The sequence below is a fragment of the Monodon monoceros genome, unplaced genomic scaffold (assembly GCF_005190385.1).
Source record: "Monodon monoceros isolate NGI ecotype Baffin Bay Population unplaced genomic scaffold, NGI_Narwhal_1 Super_Scaffold_15, whole genome shotgun sequence".
Taxonomy (NCBI): Eukaryota; Metazoa; Chordata; class Mammalia; order Artiodactyla; family Monodontidae; genus Monodon; species Monodon monoceros.
In genome coordinates, this window is record NW_021703771.1 from 67,073,705 (window position 1) to 67,091,864 (window position 18,160).

Here is an 18,160-nt window from a genome sequence, read left to right on the forward strand (position 1 = left end):
CTTGATACAAGAATTAATGGATTTTGAAAAAATAATTAAAAGATATGATGAATTGGGCAATTGGAATTGACATGTATACACTGATGTGTATAAAATTGATGACTAATAAGAACCTGCTGTATAAAAAAATAAATAAAATAAAATTTAAAAATTAAAAGGAAAAAAGAATTAATGGATTTAAAAAAATAATTAAAAGGTATGTTTAATTAAATTACTATGTCTATGAATTAAATAGTAATAAGAAACATATACACTTAAAAATTTGGTCAGTAATACTTTTTTTTTTGAACTTATCACTTTGCAATCAGCAAAATAAGAGGTGGTAACACACTTCTTGGAATAAACAGCTGATTACCACCAGGCAGAAGATGGATCACAGATTCAGGAATGATATCAATTACAGGAAAAAATCTGTAAAATATACAAACACATGGAGGCTAAACAATACGCTGCTTAACAACCAAGAGATCACTGAAGAAATCAAAGAGGAAATGAAAAAATACCTAGAAACAAATGACAATGAAAACATGATGACCCAAAACCTATGGGAGGCAGCAAAAGCAGTTCTAAGAGAGAAGTTTATAGCAATACAATCTTACCTCAAGAGAAAAGAAAGATCTCAAATACACAACCTAAACTTACACCTAAAGCAATTAGAGAAAGAAGAACAAAAAACCCCCCAAAGTTAGCAGAAGGAAAGAAATCATAAAGATCAGATCAGAAATAAATGAAAAAGAAATGAAGGAAACAATAGCAAAGATCAATAAAACTAAAAGCTGCTTCTTTGAGAAGATAAAATTGACAAACCATTAGGCAGACTCATCAAGAAAAAAAGGGAGAAGACTCAAATCAATAGAATTAGAAATGAAAAAGGAGAAGTAACAACTGACAATGCAGAAATACAAAGGATCATGAGAGATTACTACAAGCAACTATACGCCAATAAAATGGAAAACCTGGAAGAAAAGGACAAATTCTTAGAAAAGCACAACCTCCTGAAACTGAACCAGGAAGAAATAGAAAATATAAACAGACCAATCACAATCACTGAAACTGAGACTGTGATTAAAAATCCTCCAACAAACAAAAGCCCAGGACCAGATGGCTTCACAGGTGAATTCTATCAAACATTTAGAGAAGAGCTAACACCTATCCTTCTCAAACTCTTCCAAAATATAGCAGAGGGAGGAACACCCCCAAACTCATTCTATGAGGCCACCATCACCCTGATACCAAAACCAGACAAAGATGTCACAAAGAAAGAAAACTACAGGCCAATATCACTGATGAACATAGATGCAAAAATCCTCAACAAAATACTAGCAAACAGAATCCAACAGCACATTAAAAGGATCATACACCATGATCAAGTGGGGTTATCCCAGGAATGCAAGGATTCTTCAATATATGCAAATCAATCAATGTGATACACCATATTAACAAATTGAAGGATAAAAACCATATGATCATCTCAATAGATTCAGAAAAAGCTTTTGACAAAATTCAACACCCATTTATGATAAAAACCCTCTAGAAAGTAGGCATAGAGGGAACTTACCTCAACAAAATAAAGGCCATACATGACAAACCCACAGCCAACATCATTCTCAATGGTGAAAAACAGAAACCATTTCCACTAAGATCAGGAACAAGACAAGGTTGCCCACTCTCACCACTATTATTCAACATAGTTTTGGAAGTTTTAGCCACAGCAATCAGAGAAGAAAAAGAAATAAAAGGAATCCAAATCAGAAAAGAAGAAGTAAAGGTGCCACTGTTTGCAGATGACATGATACTATACATAGAGAATCCTAAAGATGCTACCAGAAACCTACTAGAGCTAATCAATGAATTTGGTAAAGTAGCAGGATACAAAATTAATGCACAGAAATCTCTTGCATTCCTATACACTAATGATGAAAAATCTGAAAAAGAAATTAAGGAAACACCCCATTTACCATTGCAACAAAAAGAATAAAATACCTAGGAATAAACCTGACTAAGGAGACAAAAGACCTGTATGCAGAAAACTATATGACACTGATGAAAGAAATTAAAGATAATACAAACGGATGGAGAGAGATACCACGTTCTTGGACTGGAAGAATCAACATTGTGAAAATGACTATACTACCCAAAGCAATCTACAGATTCAATGCAATCCCTATCAAACTATCAATGGCATTTTTCACAGAAGTAGAACAAAATATTTCACAATTTCTATGGAAACACAAAAGACTCCGAATAGCCAAACCAATCTTGAGGAAGAAAAACGGAGCTGGAGGAATCAGGCTCCCAGACTTCAGACTATTCTACAAAGCTACAGTAATCAAGACAGCATGGTACTGGCACAAAAACAGAAATACAGATCAATGGAACAGGATAGAAAGCCCAGAGATAAACCCACGCACATATGGTCACTTTATTTTTGATAAAGGAGGGAAGAATATACAATAGAGAAAAGACAGCCTCTTCCATAAGTGGTGCTGGGAAAACTGGACAGCTACATGGAAAAGAGTGAAATTAGAACACTCCCTAACACCATACACAAAAATAAACTCAAAATGGATTAAAGACCTAAATGTAAGGCCAGACAATATAAAACTCTTAGAGGAAAACATAGGCAGAACACTCTATGACATAAATCACAGTAAGATCCTTTTTGACCCACCTCCTAGATAAATGAAAATAAAAACAAAAATAAACAAATGGTACCTAATGAAACTTCAAAGCTTTTGCACAGCAGTGGAAACCATAAACAAGATGAAAAGACAACCCTTAGAATGGGAGAAGATATTTGCAAATGAAGCAGCTGACAAAGTATTAATCTCCAAAATTTACAAGCAGCTCATGCAGCTCAATATCAAAAAAACAAACAACGCAATCCCAAAATGGGCAGAAGACCTGAATAGACATTTCTCCAAAGAAGATATACAGATTGCCAACAAACACATGAAAGGATGCTCAACATCACTAATTATCAGAGAAAGGCAAATCAAAACTACCATGAGGTATCACCTCACACCAGTCAGAATGGCCATCATCAAGAAATCTACAAACAATAAATGCTGGAGAGGGTGTGGAGAAAAGGGAACCCTCTTGCACTGTTGGTGGGAATGTAAATTGATACAGCCACTATGAAGAAAAGTATGGAGGTTCCTTAAAAAACTAAAAATAGAAGTACCATATGACACAGCAATCCCACTACTGGGCATATACCCTGAGAAAACCATAATTCAAAAACAGTCATGTACCACGATGTTCACTGTAGCTCTATTTACAATAGCCAGGACATGGAAGCAACCTAAGTGTCCATTGACAGATTAATGGATAAAGAAGATGTGTCACATATATACAATGGAATATTACTCAGCCATAAAAAGAAATGAAATTGAGTTATTTGTAGTGAGGTGAATGGACGTAGAGTCTGTCATACAGAGTGAAGTAAGTCAGAAACAGAAAAACAAATACCATATGCTAACACATATATATGGAATCTAAAAAAAAAATATATATATATATATATGTATATAGTTCTGAAGAACCTAGGGGCAGGGCAGGAATAAAGATGCAGACGTAGAGAATGGACTTGAGGACTTATATATACTACCAAATGTAAAATAGATAGCTTGTGGTAAGCAGCCACATAGCACAGGGAGATCAGCTCGGGTGCTTTGTGACCACCTAGAGGGGTGGGATAGGGAGGGTGGGAGGGAGACGCAAGAGGGAGGGGATATGGGTATATATGTATATGTATAACTGATTCACTTTGTTATAAAGCAGAAACTAACACAGCATTGTAAAGCAATTATACTGCAATAAAGATGTTTAAAAAAAAAAAGGAATGATTGGGACATAGCCCATAACGTTGGACAATGAAATGAGGAGAAAATTAAATATGGTCCAATCCTTTTGGATCATCAAAACACAGCAATAAAATGTTCACATATGCTTTTTCATTTGTGTCCTTCGTTAGTGGAGATGGGCTCCCCAAATCATACAGTCACTGTGAAAGTCTCGCTAATCTAGTACAAGTGCGCTGTTATGAAGAAGACTGATGATTGTAAGCGTTGATTCAGTCACAGGGATCACTCAGTCTCTGTAAAGATAAAATCTCTATTTCTCTTGTTTGTGTTAAAAGATGAGGAATGTGAAAAAATACTGAGACAAGCTTCATGACTACAAACAGCTGTGGCTTTAGTGGTGACAATACTAGGCATTCATCCAAGGGGGTCAACCTTACCAGGGAACCAACTTTGATAATCCATCTCCAAACTGGTAAATTTATGTGAGAAACTGATACTTCATATCACCAACCACTCAACATTTTAGAGTCAAACAAATAACATTATTTTGTTCTCCAAATATAATTAGAATAAAATCATGCTCATGGAAATATGTAAATTATAGATCTGTTGCAAAGATAAGGTAGACACATCACAATCCCCAAATGTGGTTAATGTCCTTTAAAATTTTTAAATTTTAAAGCAGAGGTCTGGGCTTTTTCTCCCCTGTGACTTGATTTAAGATACCTTTCTATCAAAATCTAAAACTGGACATTACACATACATGCAGTGTTTCTTAACTAGATAGACAACAAAATGATTGAACCTTATTACTTGAGTTTCTGCAACTCAGAATTCAACATTTAAAAAGAAATTCCTAAAGACAGAGAAACTGTCACAGACCAGAGAAGTTTGGGGAAACATGACAACTAAATGCGAAGTGGTGCCCTGGCTTGGATACTAGAACATTAAGAGGGTATTGAAGGGACTGGTGAAATCCCAATAAGGTCTGGACTTTAGGTAATAATAAAAACAATAAAATAAAACTAGTTTCTAGGTTTATACATGAGTGTGCATGACTGCATTTTTGTAAGCATAGAACAAAAATATGTCCATTACTAACACAACAAATGCCTATCAAAGTAATACCAAAGAATGAACAAACTTGGACAATATCAAGAGTACAGCAATTTAGTCGATTTCATATTGAATTATAGGTATGAAAATTTAAGGCAGAAGTTCGAACCATATACAATAGGGACATTTTCATTAAAAGCAAGTCATGAAAGCAAGGGCACGAGCTCATTATCTATTACCAGACAGACTTCAGAAATGTGTATAGAAAAAGGAATTTGCTTTATGCTTCAGACCAGAGGAGATACGACTTTTCCACGCAGACACTCAGGACCATTTATGCTGAATTTAATGGAATACTTTACATTTGCACATGTGTTTCCTTACCCTCCTTCAAAGATTTTAATTCGAATGGGCTCAGCTTGTTTGGATCCAATATCCTTATCTCCATGAATATCTCCTTTCCCTCTTTCCTTTAAGATATTTCCCATTAGTTTCCTTTCTAGCTTGCTGCCAAATAAAAAGGTCGCATCAGGTTTCATCTGTAGGCCAAAAAGAGAGAATCATTTCGTATGCATTCCCTAAGACACAGAGGAAGCGCACACATCCCACTCTTCCATGATCTCTGAAAATCAGCCTAAACTCCATGCTAAAAGGCCGTAGGCTGGCTACATAAAATAAGGGACAACAGGGATAAAATCAGAAAAGATGACAGTTTCTACAGAATAAATTCAACATTCTGTTAAAAGAAAAAACCAACAAGACCCCACTAGCACGTACACCGTACAACACTAATAACAATGTTAAAAACATGTTCTGTTTTTGGAAGTAGCAATTCAAGCAATCTCTATGCGTTTAGAAAATATTCTCAAAAATTATTAAAGAGAAATGGTAACTGAAGTGAGTAAATATATTTTACATTTTATTTATTATATATTTTTGTTTAAGACCTCCATGTACTTCTTTATTAATTCAGCATAAATTCCAAAGTGGCCCTTATTAATATTTTTATAATCCTACATGTAAGGCAATAATTGTTCATGTAGGAACGAACCTGCTAATCCCTTGGAAAAATGAGTTTTGAGAGAAATATATTAAAAATAAATTTTAGTAAAACAATAGCCAATGGGAACAACCCCTCCCTCAGAAGTTCACAAAGTTCAGTTCTAACACCCTGCAGCCTCCTTCCTGATCTTTCCTCTCCTGTGTCCACTCCCTGTTCTATGTCCTCATATCACAATTTCCTGAAGTCCTCACATCAAAGGAAAGTTGGTCTGCTAGGTCACTAACACAGGTTGGAACGGGGAGGAACTCGAAGGAATTAGTCCCTGCGGTGGAATTTCACTGCACCCGGCTGAGGAGATACTTTGTGCTTGGTACTTTCCTAAGTACTGACTGGTACTGACCCCTCATAACTAAGTTCAGGGTCAATGGGTAAGGCCCGTTTGCAGAGGACCCCTCCCCAGCTCTGGTCTTCATTTTACTTGTATGTTTTTTTCCGTACGTCCTTCACTACATATTCTGCTCAGCAATCAAATCCACAACACAGAGTGCTTTCAGAAACAATATTTGTTACCTGAGCAAACTGCTTCCAAGCACTTGATGACGTAAGCTTGCCGGCTCCAGGCCTATGCATAGCAGCCAGGGTATAAATTTCTGCGGTGATTTTTTGCTTGGACCTCAGAAGAGCCAGAGTGGTCTTGGTGTTCAATCCTGATGGGTTTGGGTTACAGGAACTAATGCACCATGAAGCATATACCGAGGATTTGAAGGTGGCCTGTTGCACGTAATTGGGTTTTGTATAATTCAAGAAGCACCAACTCACAGTCGTTGTTGTCCGCAGACTGGGGAACTGCAGAATCTGCTGGAAATCTACCACGTCCGTGAAAAGAAGAGTCGAATTTGCCACTTTCCCGCTTGGGTCGGACGCTCTGGGGACCAGCACGCCGGCAGGCAGCTTCTGGCCCTTCCCTTGCTCTTCCAGCTGACTGTCCCCGGGTGGCAATGAGGAAGTCTGTGGGCTCATGCTCATATCAGACGCCGTCTCATCAATGTCTAACTCATCTGAGGACTCTTTGCTTTCAGAAGGCCCACTGGACTTCTGCCCCAGAGCGGGTGCCCTGGAGCTTGGAGGGAAGGGCTCCCTCAAGGGCACGCTGGCGGACGGGTGGTCTTGAGATGAGGAGGGGGACAGCGAGGAGAAGGACGATGACGCTGATGGCAAGCCATCCTTTGGCTCAGAAGCACAGCCCTGTCGAACCAGCTGGGGCTTCTGTGGGCGGGAGAGATCCTTTTTGATGTCTGAGTTGGTCAGCTCCACGGCGCTGAGCTCCTCCACGATCTGTCCATACATCTTTTCCTCCTTGACCCTTTTCTGCTGCTTTGTTTCCATGAAGAGTTCCAAGCTGCTGGCTGGAGAAAGCATCCGCTTGCTGCCTCCCAGGGTTGCGACGCTGTCAGAGGTGGAAGGTAAACACAAGGGGATGGAGGATTCCAAGCCAAGGGGTATGGTCTGAGGTACTTTCCAGATGGGGCACTTTTCCAAGCCTGCGTGCTGCCCCAACACCTGGGCAATGTTAAATCCTATCCCTTGCATGGCCGGGTTGGTTACCAGTGTTCTTTGGGTCACATTCTCGTCGACTTTGCATATGACAATGGCAGGGCTGTTCTGCCCAAGCATCTGAGAAATGCTTGTGTACATGACACTCCCATAGGACGGTACGTGGGTCTGGATCCTAACAGGAACCACTGTTCCTGGTAAGGACTGTAAAGGCCCAGCGTTTGCTGAGGTGAACTCTTCTTGAAGAACCTGCTCGGAGGGAGTATCTGTTGACTTGGTGCTCTCCCCTGACGGAAACTTTGGAAGAAGGTTCTTGGAGTGTAGCCCTGATGTTCCTGAATAACCCGGGTAGGTTTGCTCTTTCGTGTGCGCGTAATCAGCGGATTTCTTTCCAGTGTGCTCCGCCACAGGCTCCAAGGGGTAGCTGGGGTGAACTTCTGCCTGGAAAGAAGGCTTTCCATAGCTCTTTGGAGCATGCTGAGCCAGGGGATGGGGGAAGTGTGCCTGCCACCAGGGGGGCTGCTGAGCTGGGAAATGAACCATACAGACGGTAGGATATTGGAACTGAAACAAGGTGTTCTGGATTGGAGAGAACGGAAGAGTCTCTTGATGTGGAAATAAATGTGGCTGTTCAGTCAAGTGCTTGCTTGGAATATAGGATGTCGGTTGTATGAAGGGATTTCTCAGAGACTCCTGACTATCCAGGTGCATGATCTGTTGCTGGGCCAGGTGGAGTGGTCCTGAGCTCAGCTGGGCACAAGGACCCACCACCTGCTTCCCTGGGTCCTCTGCCTGAAGGGCAGGAAGCACAGAGCACGGGGCGTGGTGCCACGTGGCCCTGAGGCTGCCGTGCAGATGTTCTAGCTGTTCCTGCTTTACGCTCAGATCCGCGGCGGCCTCCCCCTGGGCGATCTCGGGAGAGCCACTGAAAGAAGCCTGCCGCACCAGAAAGCATTTCTTTCTCTCCCGGGATGGGGACAACGCGGATGCCGACGCCCCTGCCACCGGAGCATGGGACAGATTCCCATAATCAAATGATTTGCTCCGAATTTCTGGGACTTCCGTTGGGTGGGGACAAGGCATCTGCTCGGAGGAGCAGCGTCGCATCTCCTTTTGGTGGTGGTGGCCGGGGACGGACAACGAGTACGAACCAGCAGGGACCGTCAAAAACTCTGAGTGCTTCCCAAACTCATCCGGCTTGGGAGGTGCCGCAAGCTTCATGGTTTCTTCTCTTTCAAAAGACATGGAGAAACTGGAGCTGTGCGACAAGTTACTTTCTTGACTGGGGCTGCGGGAGAGGCCGGTGCCTGTGGATTCAAAGCTGGATTCCCCGGAGGAGTGCTCCATATCCGCGAGCCGCAAACGCTTCTTTTTGGGCGGCAGCTTCTCGGCCGGGAGCTGGGAGAGGGTCTCACTTCTCTGGGGCCACTGAAATTCCTCCACCGGCTTTTCTGCCTCTTTACTCTGGGCCTCCTTCTCCTTCTCTGGCTTGTCAGGCTCCTCGGTCACGCGGATCTCGGGGACCTGGATGTTGTGCTGACGCACGAGGCGGGGCTGCGCGTGGTAGGGCGGCTGCGCGACCTGCTGCGAAGGGGATGGCTTCCCCCCGCCTTCCGTGGTCTCCCCGGGCGGAGCCCACTCTGGGCTCACCGGGGCTTCTGAGATCTCACTGTCACAGGTCTCGGAAGGTGACGAGGCTTTCTCCTGGGCGCTAGCGGCGAGTTCAGCGGACTCGGACCTCTCAAATGAATTGGGGCGGCTCAGCGAGTTCGTATGCTGAATCACAGAGATCACATTGCCGGGAGGCTTCCTGCCCCCTCCGTCTGACGGCTTGTCTGAATCCGCAGCTGCGGGTGACTCCTCTGACCCAAGCGATGGACTTCCAGATTGCAGCGGGGGTCGACACGGGTCAAAGCGCTCCGAGTGACCATGAGAAGGGTTTTCCTGTCCAGCCAGGCCGAATCCACTCCTGGCTCCTTCCTGCATCTGCGATTTGGGCTCGAAATCTGAAGTCGCGATGCCCAGGGGCGTGCTGACGACGCTACTGCAGATCATCGGGGTGTCCTCCTCGTCCCCTACACTCTTCTCTTTCCGGCGTTTTCGATTTTCACAAGTAGTTCCAAACATGGTTGGCACTCCCTGCAATGGCACCGAGGGATCCATGAAATACTCTCCGCCGTGTTTCAAGGGGCTGATGCAGGAAGCATCCCTGTAGCTCTGCTTCGGTGTCTCCGAATCCTCCCACTTCTTATAGGGTTTCCGGCAGACATCATAGTCATACCCAACCCTGTCCCCAGGAATCAATTTCTTTTCCTTCAAGGATGGACCCGTGATGCTCTTTGACATCCTGCCATGGTGTTCTGCTTCCACGTGCCCCTCCTGTACGGAAGGCAGCTCAAAAGCCGCTTGTCTTCTTAACATGCGCTGAGGGGGTATTCCTACAGTCCCTGGATAGAACACATCATCAGAACCAGTCATCCGTTCATCAAATGAGTGACTTCCTCTCAAAGAAGGAGGAAGACTTAAATTCGTTGCTGAAGAAGTTGGCATTGAGTTGCTTCTAATAAGGGGTGAAGAGTCAACAGGAGCTTCTAGGAGAACTGGGCTGCTGCCTTGGAAACTGGCTGGATAAAGTTTTCCTTCATTCCTGATAGATGATGGAATAGTCTGGGATTGTCTTGACTCGCTGTTGAATTTAGTGGATTTCAGCATGCTTGTCTGACTGGGGTCGATCTCTCCCTTGCTTGGGATCAGCTGTGAAACAGGATCTTCAAACATCTTGACATCTAACCTGGTGTTGACGTGAGGTAATGAGTCCATGGTGCCCTTCCTACCCATCGTGGCGCGCTCCTGACTTGTGGTTGTAACACTGAGTGTATTTCTCGGACTAAGCCGACAGTATTTTCCAAAGATGATTTCTTCATAAGACTTTGCATTTGTGTTTGGAGGGCTTATCTGCTGCTCTGCACTTTCTGAGCGGGAAAAGTAACCAGAGTCAGTGCTTCCTTTACTGTGCGGGCTCAGAAGGTTTAGAGATGGCTCAGAATCTTGTCCTTTTTTCTCTGACAGTCTTAGTGCAAGTTTCTGTTTAACTGTGTGAGAGTCATCAGCCTTAGTATTTAAAGACGGATTTGGTAGCATATCAGTGCCAATATACTGAGAGCTTTCATTAGGTAAAGGAATCCCGCTTTTGGGGATAATCAAAATCGGCACCTTCATTGGACCTCCCAGTGATTCTTCCAGTGACCCATGATAGACACCTCTGCTGGCGATATCCAGCGGCATGGGTGGGCCGGGACTCATTTTGTCAGAAGCCTCAACAAACAAAGAACTCTCCTCATCTGTGTCTGTACTCTGTTCACCGTCTGAATGTATTTCTGCTTCTACGTCAATAAAACCGGCCTCTAGGTCCAATTTAGATACAGCTGACTCTGTGAAAGGGACTAATCCTGCCTTAATTGCATGGGCATGTGACTTCCTGTGCTTGTACAAATTGCTCTTTGTCTTGAAAGAGAAACCACAAGGTATACATGGATATGGCCGCTCACCAGTATGGGACCTGATGTGTTTTTTCAATACGCTGGGTTTGGCACACGCCCTGCTGCAGTAAGGGCAAATGTACTTGCCGGGCTTTTTGGGTTTGTGCTCTTTTTTGTGAGCATCTTCCGACTGTTCGATACTTTTCTGGGAGTATTGGCTATAAGCAGGGTTCAGACTTGAAATCTTTTTTCTAGGATAACCACCACTGTGGCCGTGTATAGGAAAGGAAAATAAGTCCTCGGAGGCAACAGATGGCAAAGGGCCAGGGAAAAGCCACGGAGGGCCTTCAAGGCTCTGATGTGGCTTGTTGCTGTGCATGACCCCCTGTGGCAATGAGTGCTGAGGGAAAGAAAGTGAATGTTGGCATGAATAAGGACTCAGACGGTGCGGTGGGTATTGCTTCTCTGTGACTTGCTGTGCCACTTCGCCAGGTGAGGCCAGTTTCCCAGAACCAAAGAGTTGTGCTGATGCTGTGTTTCCGATATGCTCAGGATCTATTTGTGGTTGCTGCTGTCCTTCTTGACTGCCAAAAGTGCTCATCTTAATAACAGCTGATTGTTCCTGTCTCCATCTACCTGACGCTTTATCAGTTTCTCCAGACCTTGAGGTAGCTTTTTGTCCTAGAGCTGTGTCCCCAGTGTCCATTTTGTTACACAAGGTCTCAAGTGCTAGTTCGCTTGAAAGCCGTGCAGACTCATGGAGTGTCTTCAAAGCTGTGCCTTTCAAAGCTCGCTTGCTTCCATGTTCCAGGGTGTCTGCAAACTTGCTGAGTGTTCCTTCTCTTTGGAACCTTCCACACCCACACCGTAGTCTATGGGCATTAGATGGTAATGTCCTTGGACCAGGGCTATAACACAGTTCTCTCCATTGTAGAAATGTCCATCCAAAAGCTAAGTGCAAATCTATAAAGATCTCTTATGGCATTTGAATATTTTCAACTAGGGTGAGACTGGGGTGATGAATATTCTAGGAGAAATTTTGCCCATCAACTAGAGCAAAGTTCAGTTGCCAGTTTCACTAAGATAAAATGGTCTGAAAGAAAACGAAACACAAAGAGATTGTCATAGTAGTTATCAAGCAAGAAACCAAAACCATTCCTAAATGAACAGCCTGAAATTGGATAAACTGAAATTTTTTTTACTCCAAGAAATCCTTTTTATAGTTGTTACATTAATCCCACAATGAAAGGTTATTAATTGCAAACAGCATTAAGTCATTAGCATAAATCTCCTCAATGCTTAACTTTTGGTCATCCTTTTAAATACCCCTTAATTTTGGTCAGAAAAGCATTTAAAGGAAAACTTTTGATACATATTATTTATAAAATCATAAGATTTTTAAAAGGCTTCATTAAAATAAATTTAGAGCTATTTCTAACCAAGTTTTATGACTTACATGCTAAGTGTACTACATATTTCTCTATATAGATATATTTCATAGGTTAATATAAAATATATGTTAAATATATAATACAATATAATTTATAAGTATATAATACAACAGTTAATATAAAATGTTATATGTAATGTTAATAAAAATATAGATATATTTTACAGCTTAAAATTGGTGATCAGGAGTGATTAGAGCTAGACTAAGCCTGTAAGAATCAAAGATTGTCACAGAACTTTGGAAAAGGCAGAAAAGTGCATCTAAATAAAATAGTTATAAAACCTTCATAATATGGACAACAAAACATATTTTGGGGACAATTAGAAAATATAATGATTACCTGAATCGTTTAGAGTTCTCATGGGCATGATTGTCTTGATGCTTCCTGGGTAGAAAATAAATGCAGTTAGGAAAGATTGTTCCATTAAACTACAACATTGTTGTATGCAAATGTCAATTTAACGTTCATTATATGTAGGGCTCACAATGTTATGTGCTCTAAAAAATCAGCAGGTAATTGCTTCAGAAAACACTGCACTAAAGTAGTAAACCTAATACTGATTGACACTGTGTCCAAAAACAACTCAAGGAGAAAAAAATTTTTTAAACTTCAGATTCATATTTTCTAAGATATAAGATTAATATATTAAAACATCTTAGACTTTTGACACAATAAGCCTGGTTCTAGTTCTTTAGATATTAAAAAGTTGAGAATAGTGGGTTTTTAAAAAATTCAACCTACAGGTTTAAGCATTTAAATGTATAAATATCCTTTTCAGGAAATTTGCATGACAGCAAAGTGAAGGAGTCCTCCAGACGACTGTGAATGGCTCAGGAAAACTTGACAACTTAGAAACTATCAGATTTTAAGTGAATACTCAATTTCCATAAGGGAATGGCCAATGTCGTACCCAGAGGATTCTGAGAACTTCAATGCTCAACTCCATCAATTACGACGATAGCTGAGGTACTTCCTTGATAGGCAATGTAACAGTGCTTATCAAAGTAAGAAAGCTCATACCCTTTGGCTCAGAAATTCCATTGCTGGAAATGTATCCTCACGGATGTACACAAATGCACAAAGTTATATGTACAAGGATTAAGTCAGTCATAAACTCAGCCATTAAAAAAAAAGTAAGTATAGCTATAAGTACTAATATAAAAGCTTATTCAGGAGATAGTAACATTAGATGTGAAAAAAAAAGTTTATTGCACCCTAGAATGTATTTTATAATCCCATTTGTGTAAAAGAAAAACAAGCAATAAACAGAAAATTTCTGCAAGAATGCCAAACAGATTTTACATTGGTTAAATCACATAAATGGAGCCAGGGAGTCAGAAGAACGGACACAGGAAGGGATTTCTACTTTTAACCTTATGATTTTTGGTAATCTTTATTTTTGCTTATTTTTTTAACCCGGGCATGTTCACATTTTAAATAAAATACTGGTTAAGAAAAAGGATGCCACCATGTAAACGTACTGTATTTTCCCAAACTAAAACTCAAATACTGATTTTATTTCCATGACCAATTTGGTCCCTAACATAGAATGCTACTTTGATGATGATAGTAGTTGCACTTAGAAAGGGTGGAAAACATGGAAATTCCCACATGGAAATTTTGGATGAGAAATCAGAAGCCCCCACGTATTTGTAGCAAGGTATCTATAATCAAAAAGTCTTTCTGCTAATAGCCATGAAGCACAGTAGGTTTGTAAAGCAGTTGTCAGAAAACTAAACAACAAGCATATTAACTTTGGTTTGCTAAAAAGTTTTATTATTGAACTACATTTTTCCCCATACACATTTTTCCCCATACAGTGATTTTCCTATGAATCCCTCTATAGGTAAAAAGGCAAACACTGAAAGAGAAGTGATGGCTTTGTTAGACTTCAATGCAAATAAGAAGAATAAGCATCGTTAAGCCCAAATTGGCTGAATTTTTGTTTAATTAACTACATACTTAAGGTTCATGTAGACACAACCTCTGTCAGACCTTTAGAGGTAACACCCTCCAAAATGGAAGTACAGTGTATTTCCAATTCAAGTCAGAAACTTTTGCACATCTTTCCTTAATTCAGAGTCAGAGCTTGAACTGAATATCTTCTAGGTTGCTTTTCATATTTATTATCTTATCATGGTATTGATCTATGTATGCAGTTCTGTTGATAACAAGGATGATGACTGCTATTTACTGTGTGCTTACTACATGCACTGGTAGAGTTATACTGGTATAGAGCTTCATGACGGTCCTACGCCACAGGTGTTACTACCCATATATACAGTTGAGGATGATACTTAGGGTCAGAACCAGAATCAAATCCAGGTTTGGCAGACCGCCAAGGCTAAGGGGTCTCACCTCCCCAACTAGCACCTGCCACCCCCAGCTCCACTGCTAAGTTTTATCACAATGTAAAATAATACATCTTCAAGAATATTTTCTCCTAAATATTTTCACTTGACTCCAATACTTCCAATGCTTGAATATTTCATGGTCCTGGGAGAATATCTGAGTTTTGTATGGATTTCAAACAAACCCATAGTGTAAATAATGTTCAAAATCTTTATATTAAAGTATTAATGAAGACAGCTCCTCGTGAGAACATGATTAATTCTCATGACATACAACTGTTTTACTTTGTTCTTTGAGAAGCATTACTTTTAAGGAAAGTAAGAACCTCACAAGTGAAAATTAGGCATATGGTCACTTCCCATTCCTTGGTTTACATAAAATATATAATTTTGCTTAAAACACGGACTTCAAGTTAAACATGTACATAAAATTTTATAAAAAACAGGACTGGGATACTATATTTAATAATTAAATAGAATGTAGTGTTTTCATTTAGCAACAAAGCAATAACTTTTTAAATCAGATTTAATTTTTATGGTTTATAGTAAAAAATTAAAATTATTACACCCTAAACCAGACATATACAATTCTTATTCACTAAGGACATATCATAAAAGGAGAATCACCAAATAAACTTCAAGCAAAAGCAATAATATTTTGCTATTAAAGAACAGATCAGAGACGAAGAAAAGCGATTTACATAAAATTCAAAAGTAGACAATTAATGGTCAGAACAAAAATTATCTAGAATAGTTATTTAATTTTTGATGGGTTTAAATTTTAGAAAAGGGCTCGTCAAAAAAGTCACACCTACTATTTTATTTAAAAAAATCAATTTTGCTGATCTTAACAGAAGACCGTCCTGTATTCCAATAGCATTTATTATCCAGAAAATGTTTTAAAATTCACAGCTTTGATCCCAGTAGAAAATGACAATTATGCAAATAGCTTTGGTCAGGAAAGTTTTTAAATTTTAAATTTCTATGACAAACCTGCCTCCTTTTAAATTTCTATGACAAACCTGCCTAAGATGTCCTACCATTTCATCATGAAATTAATAAACCCAGTGCCATGCTCCCTACTGCTGTTCAGAGAAGAGCTTCTGTCCTTCTGTCTGAGCTGGAGATCCCAGAAGTATCAGGGACACCTCTGGTCTACATTCCTCTGAACTACAGTGTCTAACTTTTCACTCCAGTGAAAGGCTTAATTAAGAATATTACTAGGGAATTGGAAATCACTCCTATTTCACATGAACCCTTTACATGAGATTTTAAACATATCTGAGCATATAATATTCTCTCCAACACCATCCTTGGACAGCCTTCAACTAACTGCTATCCATAAAATCACTCTCCTTGGAGTTTCTGAGGTGTATAGAAAGGTAGATTGGAGAAAACAGGAGTAATGGGTCCTTTGGGATACTGGTTCGTATTCATGAACCAATAAGAACATGGACTCTTTTCATTAATCTCTTGTCTTCAGTTGCTTTATCTTGGAAACTGAAAAAAATTCTGCAATGCAGACTGTTTGCACCATAGATCTATTCCTGGGCATGGCATGTCTGTCTAGTATTCAAAGTCTCTTTGCTGCTCTCCTCAACTTACACTTAGGGAAAAAAATTCACTTGAAAATCCATAAGGCTTTCAAAGTTTAAGCCAAAGTTTGATAATGACATTTGTCTTTTTTTGCTAGGTGATACTTTTACTTAGCCATCTTACTCTACCAACAATGGCGTAAATTCCTGAGCTTGTGCTGTATTACTTAAATGTATGAAAATGCTTATAAGATAGGGAAATATTTTCCTTGGATCTCAGAATATTATTATAAACCATCAAATGTATTATTGTATATACCTGCAATTTTACCAAAATTTTCTCAATAAAGATCTACTTGGAGCTATAAAGATCCATAGTAATGTGGTTAATTACAGCTACATTACTTCTCTATGATTGTGTAGATTCATTTCATTTTTCATACTCTAACTGTGTGCTAAAAGTAAATCTCTGGTTTTCCCAATTGATTGATATGTCTAAAAATGCAATATTCGAGCAATCCTCATATGAAAAGAAAACAGCCAGTTATCATTTCATTCTCTGAGATTTCTTTATATGGTAACCAAACCCGCGCAAATTCATTTTTGGCATCCATTGCCAACAAAGGAACGGTATTCCAAACACAGCTTCACATTGACATTTAAAATTTTCCCTAATGCCTTTGAGTGCTCTGAAAGGAGTAGGATATTTTGCAAGAGGATATGACTTTTGGCTTTCCTGTGGATGACGCTCCAGCCCATAGGAGTCCTTCGGTTGGTAAAGAAAGGCAGGCATTGTCTAGCAGGCTCAGTGCATTTTTCAGAGGGGGGTAATATTGAAAAAGACACTACCCTCTGCGTGGCTATTTCAGTGGTAATGGAAATAAGGGAATTGAGCAGAAGAAAAGAAAATGATATTACTTGGAAGAGTTGCCATTTTTCTAAAAGTGTGCCCACTCCCTTGGCCACGCTTCAGTCCCACTCAAATAAATCTGGCACCCAGTTAAGTAATTTCCTCAGACAGGCCCTGAAAGGAAAGGCACAGAAACAGCCTCCCTTATAGACCTCCACAGAGGTCTCTTCAGGATAACAGCTGGGTGGGATTGGCAGAAGGGCAGCCTAGCTCTGCAGATGAATAAAGGCCTACAGTATCCAGGGCTGTCAATCTGGGATCTTTTGCTTAGAAAAACACTATCTCAGAAAAAAACTTTACCTCAGGAAATTAATCATTACTTGAGTGGTGGCAAAAGTCAAGTGAGCATTAAATAATAACATCCTAGATAATAATGGTATAAAATGATGGGCAACAAACACTACTTCTCTGCTTCCAATGTTTTAATAATAAAACATTTCAAACAAATTAAAATGGTTATTTAGGTTTTTGTTGTTGAGAATTAGGTGGTATGACACGTGTAAAAAAATATATGTCTTCTGATAGCAATTACTAGACAAAAATTTAGAGGCCATTTCCATATATTTGCTTTCAAAATGCCATAGATCAACTACAAAATATTTTAGGAAATACATGAGCATCTCGGAGCACCGTTGCTTTAATGCTGACGGACCCACAAGTCACTACCACATATGAGTACCGGATGAAGGAAACAAGGGTCTACCGAAAAACCATGACCAGTGCCAGAGCCCAGCTGAATACTGACTTATTTACACAGGATGATTAAAAAAAGGCACCTTCCTGAGAGCCAAATTCATTATAAATGCTTCTTTTATTAGTAAAAACTCCCATAACAACCTTAGTTCTCCCTAAACGGAGCAAGTCGCCAATATGAGGAGGATACTGTATATGATACAAAACCCTGCCAAGCAATTCAGAGAAAAGTAAAGAGGTTGTGATGATCACCCTCTAATTGGACATACATTAAAATCTAATTTGACATCTAAAGCCTAATGGAAAACTGAGCTATATTTTT

At 40.1% G+C, this 18,160-nt stretch overlaps 1 protein-coding gene across 9 annotated transcripts in view; it reads right to left on the reverse strand.

Annotated features, from left to right (window-relative positions):
- HIVEP2 (human immunodeficiency virus type I enhancer binding protein 2) overlaps nt 1-18,160 on the reverse strand; it is a 193,102-nt gene that overhangs the window by 14,873 nt on the left and 160,069 nt on the right. For all 9 annotated transcript variants that reach the window (XM_029223568.1, XM_029223576.1, XM_029223569.1 and 6 more), the window contains 3 exons: nt 12,689-12,733; nt 6,436-11,991; nt 5,247-5,401 (listed from right to left, as the gene is read on the reverse strand). In XM_029223568.1, the coding sequence (XP_029079401.1) occupies nt 5,247-5,401; nt 6,436-11,604 (5,324 nt within the window). In that variant the 5' untranslated portion in view covers nt 11,605-11,991; nt 12,689-12,733. The remainder of the gene's footprint in view (nt 1-5,246; nt 5,402-6,435; nt 11,992-12,688; nt 12,734-18,160) is intronic.